This window comes from Culex pipiens, chromosome 3, assembly GCF_016801865.2.
Source record: "Culex pipiens pallens isolate TS chromosome 3, TS_CPP_V2, whole genome shotgun sequence".
NCBI lineage: Eukaryota > Metazoa > Arthropoda > Insecta > Diptera > Culicidae > Culex > Culex pipiens.
This window is the reverse complement of record NC_068939.1, coordinates 82,637,268-82,647,610: the sequence shown is the minus strand read 5'-3', so window position 1 is coordinate 82,647,610 and position 10,343 is coordinate 82,637,268. Positions and strand designations below refer to the sequence as shown.

Below are 10,343 nucleotides of genomic sequence, written 5' to 3'. Positions count from 1 at the left end.
CTCAGGTTATCTATCCCGAGCTGCTCGTTTCAATGTTATGGCATAAAAAAAAGCAAAAATTACACAAACAAAACATCCGCTACTCCCGTTGAAAGATTTGCAAAAATCGTCCCGGATCAAACAAAGAAAGCTCACGCCCTCTGTAATCGCGAGCTGCAAAAAAGTGTAAAATGTAAACAAACCGGTCGTCACGAGCACTCTCTCTATCAACGGGTCGTACCTTTATGAGAGATGCATTTTTTTGTGTGTGCCTGTTCAATTCATGACAACAGCAACGGTTCCGAAATACAACCTGAACGTGCCTAATCGGACGACGAGTGCGTTTTAGTTCCGCGTACCCAAATGCGTGTCTATCGTTTAGTTGCAACGCGGTATCCTAATTGCACCTCTTCACCGGAATGCACATTTTAGACACGTTACTGCGATGTCAGCGCGGAAAAGTGAACATACCAAGGTTGATTAAGATACTGGAGCGCGGTAAATTAGGTTCCGGGCATTCTCGATTCTGAACACATATTGGATTTCAGAAGAGCTTTTGAGCACAGAGGAACAGACACGGGGCTATGATGTCCCAAAGGTGTTCAAAACTAACGGACTTTAAACAGCCATACTCGACGACGGTCAACCTTAAAAAAAATCGTAAAATCGCGATAACCCTCTAGAACTCTACAACTTTGCCGAACATTGCTACACTCTAAAAAATTACCCTGCATAGTTACAAAAAAATGAGTTACAAAAAAACACGAAATCTTCAAATAAAAAAATTGGTGCTAAATGAAAAAAAAACCCTTCTCGGTTATTGTCTTTTTGAAAAGTACATTAAATTCCTTATAAAAAAGCATATCCCAATATTTTTTACAGTGTTTTTTTTTTCGATGAAAAATACGTTGAAACCAAAATTCCATATCATCAGCATACAAGGCTACAAATGATTGAAAAACACGTTTTTTTTAACATGTTCAATTATAGTAGGGGTCGTACCGCCCCTCCGTCATGAGATAAAGAAAAATGGAGCTCGGAGTCGTGATCAGGGACCAACATTACCCCTGAGAATAAAGGCAAAAAAATAAAAAAATATAATGGATGAAAAAAGTGTTTTAAAATGCATTTTACAGGCGAACAGTTGCTTTCCAATCATAAGTTTTGAAAATATCAAAGTTGGTAATTTTTTTTTTTCGCAAAAAAAAACTTTTTGTGGGACTGTACATTGGCATTTCAGTAAAAATTTAAAATGCTTTCAAAGGAGTTCAAACATGCTAAATATGATTGTAAACGCGGGAAAATACATTTTAACTGGTTTTCAGTTGATTAAACTTTAATTTTCATTAAAATTTTGAAGTTTTTCGAAAAAATACTTTTTTTGCCCCCTGATTATTCAGGCCAACTTTGAAGGGGGAGGCGACATAAACTTTGCAACGGCCTAAGTCCATTCATAAATAATGTTAATATATATGGGATATGTCCAAATAAGCAAAAATAAATGTTTTTGTTAAATCTGAAATAACCCAGAAGGTTATTTTTTAATGTAATACAATAAAACAATATTTTAAAATTTGGTGTTTTTTTCGAATTTTGCAGGGCTTTTTCTTAGAGTGTAACAATGTTCTATATTCATAAATAATGTTAAACCTCTGTCATTTGTCGTTGCTTAACTGTAAAAAGATGAGATATGTCCAAATAAGTAAAAATTAATGTTTTCTGTTGAATCTGAAATTTCCCAGCAGGCTATTTTTTAATGTAATACAAAAAATATCCTTTTAGAACCCATCTGCTCCCAACGAGAAAGTATAGGAAATATAAATCTTGAAACTCTGAACATGAACGAAAAATCAATGTCGCTCGAGTCGGGGTTCGATCCCCCGTCCTTTGGATGGTAAGCAAAAATGCTAACCACTAGGCCATCACGGCTTGGTGAGCTATGACTGGAATTAGGACTACTGTTACTAACAACTATATACGGCTGGGTCCTTGTCCATTTGACAAGGGTTCGGAAGTTCTAAATAACGTTTGAACCCGATTGGTGCAAACGTTCTTCAGGGCGGGGCTTGTCGATAAAGCTGAAGTACCTCGCGCTCGGCTAGCCAGCGTAGAAATGGGTCACCGAAGCTCGGCAGAGCTAACACCTTCCAAATGCCTATGCGAGTTATTTGCATGTATAGAATGCAGATCTAAAAATACATGGAAACAACTCAATTTGTAAGAAGTGGCCGCGTGGTCCCGTTTGGTTGGTTGCACACACACACTCACACACACACACACACACACACACACACACACACACACACACACACAAAATATCCTTTTAGAATCTGGTGTTTTTGCCTTCCTCACCTTACTGAGGAAAGGCTATAAAATCACTCGAAAACGAAATTCTTAATTTGACCTCCTAGACCCACCTTCATGTATACATATCGACTCAGAATCGAATTCTGAGCAAATGTCTGTGTGTGTGGCGGGATGTTGATAAAAAAAAATGCACTGGATTATCTCGGCATTGGCTGAACCGATTTGGACCATTTTAGTCTCATTCGATCCGTCTTGGGGTCCCATAAGTCGCTATTGAAAATTATAAAGTTTAGTACTTCAAAAGTTATGCTAAAAAACGATTTTAACAAAAGTCTGGAAGATTGTAAAAAGGGTGGTTTTTGTAAGAAACCCCGTCATGTTATACATTGTTAGATAGGTATTCAAAAGACCTTTCCAACGTGTTTAAAAGATTGAAGATCTGACAACCCTATCAAAAGTTATAAGCACATAAGTGCCCTGAATTGCCCAATCATATGATATGAATAATGAATCAAATTGATAGTACTGAAAGGTCCACCCTTTTGTATCTATTTTGAATAGCATTACCCTCTAAATGTGAGGAAGGCATGAACCACCTAAGGGTGGATTAAGTAACGTTTTTTTTTAGTTTTGCAGGGCTTTTGTTAGAGTGTAACAATGTTCTACAAAGATTTAGAGTTCAATTTTACAAAGATAGAAGCCATTTTGAGACCAAATTTCCAAAGCATAACCATTTCAGGCAAGATATCAAAATAATGACCTTGGAATTACCCTTTAAGTCAAAGTTTCACGCAAGAGAGGTTGGGGCGACTGCTGTGTGAGTTGGCTTCAAGGTTGGCTCACTAATTTTTAACGATATTTCTTTGAGAGAAAATTAGAATCCGATGATATTGAATAGATATTTTGGGACAACACATCGGAAAAGACGTTAAAGTTTTTAAAAAAATAATTTGAAAATAAATTTTGTCAAACATCCAAAATCGGTATTAGATAAAAATCTAATTTGCAATCGAAAATGACCTATCACATTTTTTGATAAAATGCACCGTTTCATGGTTATTTTTAGCAGACTTTTTATTGAAAAATAATCAATTTTTATCAATAATTTTTTTTTTCATTCCCAGGAAATTTGTAGCGGGTGTAGAGAGGAACACTTCGAAAATACGCCCTCGCTCCCGTCACTTCAATGATTTAAAAAAGAGAAAATTTCATTTGATTGAATTTTTGGTTACATTTTTTGCTTTTCACTGTAAATAGTTCAGAATTTGTAAAATGTACAGAGCTTTAAAACATATTTTGAACATTTTCATAAATTTGACTAGAATTAAAAAAAATCTACGTCCCAGACTCGACAGGCTTTGGAAAAAATACACTTTGGATAATCGAATCATGAAACAATATTTTTCTTGTTGTCTTATTTCTGGTTGTCGAGCTTAAGTACATATAACCCTAGGATCTCGAATTTTTAAATCCAAACTGGCGGCCAATTGCGATGATGAAATACAGTCCAGACTAGATTATCCGAAGCCTTATTTATCCGAATTATCCGAAAGTTTGCATGGATCTTTGGATAGTCGAATCAATTACAATTTTTTTTTATTTATTTTTCTATTTTCTTACTATTAACATCAAATTCATGTTCTGCGACCCCGTTTCAGTCAAATTATAAATATAAAATTAAAAAAATGATTTTTTTTCAATATTTCATTACCGCCATTTTGGTCGCCATCTTGGATTTAAAAATTCTTAATCACATTAGAGTAGTGAAATGATCATACTAAAGGTCAACAATCGAAAATATGACAACGAAAAAAACTATTCCCTGATTCGATTATCCGAAGTGAAATGTTGTGAAAAGGCCTTCGGATAATCGAATCTGGACTGCATTGAAAAAATGGGCAATTGAATATGTAATTTTCCTCTCAAATTTGACTAAAATGAGATCGCAGAGCTCGATTTCAATGTAAAACAAATAAGAATACTTTGTTCATGGTTTGATAATAATCGAACTTCAGATTATTGAAACTCCAGATAATCGAGGCCTTAGGATAATCGAGTCGGTACTGTTGTTTTTGATGTTTTTTGTTCCCAAATATAGCGTAATTTTACGTGATCCCAAGTGCATGTTGTGAATTATTTAGTGCAATCCCTTTAGAGAGCGACAGGGTGCATCCTTTGCGCCGTTTGCACTGTTTACGACTTCAACACCCGCGAGTTCGATGCGACACGCTTTTACGTCAGTCACATTTTATTACTATTTCGTAGCTTCTAATGCGATTTTTTTTGTGTTGTTTCGCGTTTACTTCTTTTCCCTTCCGCTCCCCGCAGAGTTGGCACTTTGTAGAGCTTCGCAGTAGCAGCGCGCAACCCTTTGCAGCGTGACTTGCTTCACACACGTCGCGCGAACAAAAAACAACTTTCGCTCATCGCCTACTTGCTGCGCTGCTGTGTTGGTGAGTGACCCCGCCGCCGGTGAGAGCAAGGTTGATCGCCGCAAAACGGCGGCGGCGAGAGAGCGAGAGAAGGGCTTTCGGCAGCAGAGAGTGAGTGAAGGCGCCCGCGCGCGCCCCAACACGAGAGAGTATCAGCGAGCTGCGGAACCGTTGAAGCGCGTAGTCGTTGGTTCGTAGTCGCGGAGTCGAGTTCAGGCGTCCAGTGCAGTCAGTCAGTCAGTATTGTCGAGCGTAATTGGTTGAGCGATTTTTTGCTTGCTTTCCCGGAGTGTGTGCCCTAACCCCCCTCGTTTATACGAAGAGTCTTGCCCCGTGTTAGCCCGATATCGAGCGGTGAAACAGGAGCGCGCACTTGTGTAGATAGATAGATAGAAGTGGCGGCAGAGCTTGCGGTGCCAAGTCGTGCTACAATCTGTCCAAAAGAGACCCCAAGGGAATCGAAATCCTAGCCTGGCTAGCCGTTTCGTGACACGCAACTTCTCGTTCTCGTGCAACACAGTGTGTAGTTCCGATTGGTGTAATCACTTACGGTTGTTCTACGGAAGCTACAGAAGACGACGACGTAATCGGATCAGCTCGTCACAGCAGTGGGATAGTACACAGTACACAGAGCATTTTGGGATTAAATTTGGAACGTGAGAGAGTCCACATAGTGTGATCTGTTGTGCGGTGTCTTGAAGCGCCAGTGTGTCGTAGACGTCGAGATCTCGAGAAATCGATCATCTCGCTTTGGAAACTTACCGAGTCGGAACGAATCGGAAGAAACCTCGTCGAGCGGATCAACCAGCTGTGTCTGCTGCTACTTGCTCACACACATCGAAAGATCATAACCCAAAAGGTGTTAATCATTATCGTTTATCTCCAGTGACTAAGTCGCGATCGTGATCGAGATAACTCCGAACCCCCAAAAAAAGACACTCAAATTCGAGATTTCGCGATCAGCTGCAGCGGCGACCTTCGTGTGAGTACCGTGATCGTGTTGCGCGACAATTCCCGATCGTGCGTCCGAATTCGGGTGCGTATTTGGGCCAATCGCGATCGTGTGTGATAACAATAGATTGCGCCGTTTCGCGGGCAGAGTTTCGCACGGAATTTAGTTCAGCCGGAAGAAGAAGCCGCGAAAAAGGAGTTTTTTTTTCTACACATTACCACAAATAAAAAGTTGTGTGTGTGTGTGTTTGCTAGAGGAAAAATAAATTTGCAATTAGTAACCGACCGACCGCCGCTCGCACACACGTACGCGTGTGGTTTCTCGATCGTCGTCGTCGCCGAGTGTGAGTTAGGGAAAGAGAGGTGAAGAAGAAGATCGAAGAAGAAAGCAGCGGAAAGATAAATCGGGCGCACACGGAGAGAGAAGGAGAAAAGTGTAGAAGGGTTTCGAGTTGGAGGAGTGAGAGCGTAGTCTTCGAAAGGCGAAAAGTGGAAGATACAAGTAATCACCACTACAGCAAACAAGCAACAGCTACAGCAACTGAAGAAGTTGAAAAAAAAATAACGTCAACGACGACGCAGCCGATCGTCGTTTTTGTTTTCTTTTTCCTGTGGACCGCTTCGACGGAAATTTGTTTTCATGATATCTGCTTGGATAAATCCCTATAATGAGAAGGTAGGTGAATTATCTCTCTCTGTATTAATCCCCCTAGTGAACTAGATATGCAAATCAGGCATGCCCAATTGAGCGTTTTTTTTGTGGGTCGGTTTTCAACGGTGAAGATCACTCGGCGTATAAGCCAGTTATGCAACACTTACACTTTAAATAACCGTGATTAACTCTTATAATGTGAATTCGCAGGTGATTTGAAGGAACACGCGTTTTTTTAACGCGCCTCACAATTATGCAAATGAACGTATGGTTCGTACGGGCGATTAGTGTGAAAATGATTGTTTGATAGTAATACAAATTATACGAATTGTAATGATGCAAATTACTAACCCGCGCGTAGGGTTTTGTTTGATTCCAAGATATTGCTGAGGGAAGCGCAGTCAATTTCCCATAATTTCATTGATGATTTCGAGCTTTCTGATAAGTTTTTATTTGTGAATCAAGCTTTAATGGTTGAGAATTACTTGGTTTAATTAAATAAGCCATATTTCCTTTGAATTTAATTTCCTGAAATCCGAAGTAATCTTGTTTACGATCGCAGATTAAAAAAAAAGTTCTTTAGATGAACTCAATATAAAAAAATCAAAACAAACTGAGATTTTTGAAACAACGCAACTTTCCAGAAGTTACTAGAAGTGCAAGTCTCTTTGATATCTTGATAAGTTGTAAATTTACACGCACCAGCAAATCGATAAGTTTATGGCTCAAACAGCGAGGGATCACAATCGGTTGGAATTCTTGGAAAAAGTTATTTCCCTTATCGGTAGTAAATGCGATTTCGTATCACGATAAGCTGTTAATTGTTACTTTGTTGCAGTTATGGTCATTCGTTTGGGATGGAAAAATATTAACAGCTTAAAATATGTTCACAATTCAAGTTTTTGCCTTTTTTCAAAACTATGAAACTTAAGTAATTTGATTAGTGGAGTTCGTTTATTCCATTTTTTACTATTTGAGAAAAAATCTAGCCTCTTTCTTAAATTTCAATGTATTTCATCCAAATTTCAACAAATTTGTATATTTTTGGAAAATTTATTAATTTTCTTATATGATTATGAATCCACAAAAATGCAGTTATTTTCTTTTAAACGACTGGATTGAAAATATGACATAACTTTTCATTTTTGTTTAAACTTATGGCTAAAAATATTTAAATATTGATAAATAAATTTATCTAAACATCATGTTTTTTTTTTAAATTAAGTCTGTTGCAGATATATTTCAAAGTATTTTTCCCCCTTTAGAGGGCATTTTTTTCTCATAAATCCTCAAAATTTTAATGACTTTTTCAGTACAATCAGCTGCAAATATTTTAAAATGTTTAAAATTTAAAATTTCCCTGCGTTTAGAATAATTTTTAACTTGTAAGAGTTAATTGAAAAAATACTCCGTGTTTCAGTGAATTTTCGATAAAAAAATGTTTTTCGTGAAAACTTTGATTTTTTTCATTAAAATGTTTAAATTCTAGCTTGTTATTTCAATTTTATTATTTTTTTATTTAAACCTTTTTTTACATCTGTTCTTTTTAACAGTTCCATTGAATAAAAAATAGCTTTTTGGGTATTTTAAAAATATTTGTACCAGCCTTATTGGACCATTTAAAAAAATATAAATCTATATATATAAAAAATTTCGACGGTTTTGTTCGAACGCGAATCAATTCAACACGGAACGTCGGATCGAGGTGCTCTTTGTTTCGTTGGGTTCGTATAAGTCCAAGGAAGGTTCTTACGCCAAGAAGTTACAACTTTGGCCACTCTGTAACCTATTCCGGAAAATCTGCAGATTGTATGGGAAAAGTTACGTAAAATCAAATTTTGATCACAGGAGGCTGAATAAGCAAAACAGGTAAAAACGTCAACAAACGAAAAAGGCAGAACGAAGTTTGTCGGGTAAGGCTTGTAGACTTTATAAAAAAAAAAACAAAAACAAATGGATAAAAGAATCAAACTTCTATGTAAGATTATATTTTAGAAGTTGTTGCCTTTTCTTTTCGTTTTGCCAATTGTTGACAGTAAATAGCATTTCGTGATATTTTTTGTTTTAATGCATTTCATATAGTTTTAATTTGTTAGACTTTTACTTCCATTGAAATTGAAAAAAAAAACAAATAAAAATGCCTACTGAATTTTTTTACATATCTGACAAACATTAAATCTGAGAAATATTTGCAACGGCCAGGTATGGAATAATCGCAAAAAAATCATTTTCGCTTGCGAACTTTTTTCACCCGCGAAAGAGAGAGGAGGTAAATCACGCAAAAGAAAATCGCTCCCGAAATTCTCCAAGAAAATCAATCTGCTTATGATTTTTATTGGCAGCACCACTTCAAAATATTAATTTCACTTTGTTTACACACATTGCCCATCTACAAAATGTGACAGGTCATTTTTCGACGTGTGACGTTACACTTGCAAGTGTATTAGTGAAAAAGATGTTGCTCCGAATAATCATGATGATGATTTTTTAGATTCCTTTTACCGATCTTTCGTGCGTGAGAGAGGAGAGCCAAGATCCCTTCGGATTTTTTCTCTTGACGAACGTCCAAAGATTTTCTTTTGATGATGATTATTTCATCGTTGGCAACGTTCTAAGGTATATTCTCTCACGCTATTTTTTCTCGAAGATTAAATTTGAGACAAATTCTGAAATAAGTTGTCTAGTGAATTTATGCATTTTTCACTCGATGCGTTTTTATTTCTGTAAAAGCAACAGAAATTTGTCTGCTTAAATAAATAACAAACAAAATCGTGTTCTAAATATCCAATAAAACAGCTTTAAACAAACAAATTGAAGAATTTATTAAGCAGAAGCAGAAAAAACAATATTGTCAAATCGCTTGGAAGTAACCTAATTTTTTTTATTGAGTTAAAAATACATATTAGGCGTCATCCATAAAGTATGTCACGCTAAAATCGGCCAAAATTAACCCCCCCTCCCCCCTATGTCACACTTTGTCACGCTGGCTCTGACCCCCTCTCAGAAAGTACGTCACGTTTTGTCTGACCCCCCCCCCCCCCTTCCGCACTATCTTGTGTTTTGTACAATTTCTTTTATGTCAGAAAAAATGTGTAATTTTACCTCCGAAAATGAGTAATTTCACCACTTTTCTGGTGTAATGACACTTTTTGAGTCTAAATTGAGGTAAATTTACATCAATAAATCTGTAAAATTCAACCTTCAGAAATCACAGCTTCGATATTAACACATTTTTTTACTGTGTGGCATGATTTATAAAAAGGATGATTTTGAAATTCGGAATTCATTCGAGAATGTTTTTAATTTTTATAGGTTGCGTTGGGATTTTATAAATTTTGTTCAATGTTGTAGTGATAAAAATCACCATCACAGTTTTTTGAAGCATATAAAATCTATCATCAAAAACTCTGGTTCTTAAAGCCTTGAATCGTGTTTGATTTATAAGTTATCAAACATTAAATTTTTAAAGCTATACTTAAAAAAAATCAATATTAAAGAAATAGTCTAGCGTGACGTCACAGTCTCACGTACCCCCCTCTCCCCCTTGTCACACTTTGTCACACTTGCGACAACCCCCCCTCCCCCCCAAGAGCGTGACGTACTTTATGGATGACGCCTTATTCATAAAGTTAACTTTTACTTTCACTGTATTCCTTCAGGATAATTGTGCAGTATTATTATTTTGGCATAGTTTACATCGTTTTTAAAGTTAATATTAAGTTTTTCCCTTTTTTTTCACTGTGCATAAATATAATAAGTGTAATTTTGAGTTCGTTTTTGGAACAACAAACATCTTTAAAAACATAATTATTGTCGAATCACTTCAACGCTTCCAATTTTTGCTTTACTTTCCCCTCAAGAATCTGTTATCAGCTTTAAAACTCGATGTAGAACGTTTGATTGTGTTTTTAGCGTAAATAAAATCAGTTTGCTTCGGGGTTAGAACTTGAATCAATTACGATAAGAACATTACACCTATGAAATTTGCGATTTAAATTTCTAAGAATTTCGTTGCTTGCTTA

General features: G+C 36.5%; 1 protein-coding gene across 2 annotated transcripts in view; it reads left to right on the top strand.

Moving 5' to 3' along the window:
- Positions 1-4,893: 4,893 nt before the first annotated feature.
- LOC120421328 (terminal nucleotidyltransferase 5C) overlaps positions 4,894-10,343 on the top strand; it is a 158,322-nt gene continuing 152,872 nt past the window's right edge. Inside the window, exons 1-2 of one of the 2 annotated variants that reach the window (XM_039584496.2) lie at positions 4,939-4,954; positions 5,605-6,345. In XM_039584496.2, the coding sequence (XP_039440430.1) occupies positions 6,310-6,345 (36 nt within the window). In that variant the 5' untranslated portion in view covers positions 4,939-4,954; positions 5,605-6,309. Of the gene's footprint in view, positions 6,346-10,343 lie in introns of both variants that reach the window. The other variant, XM_039584495.2, reaches the window with a different exon arrangement.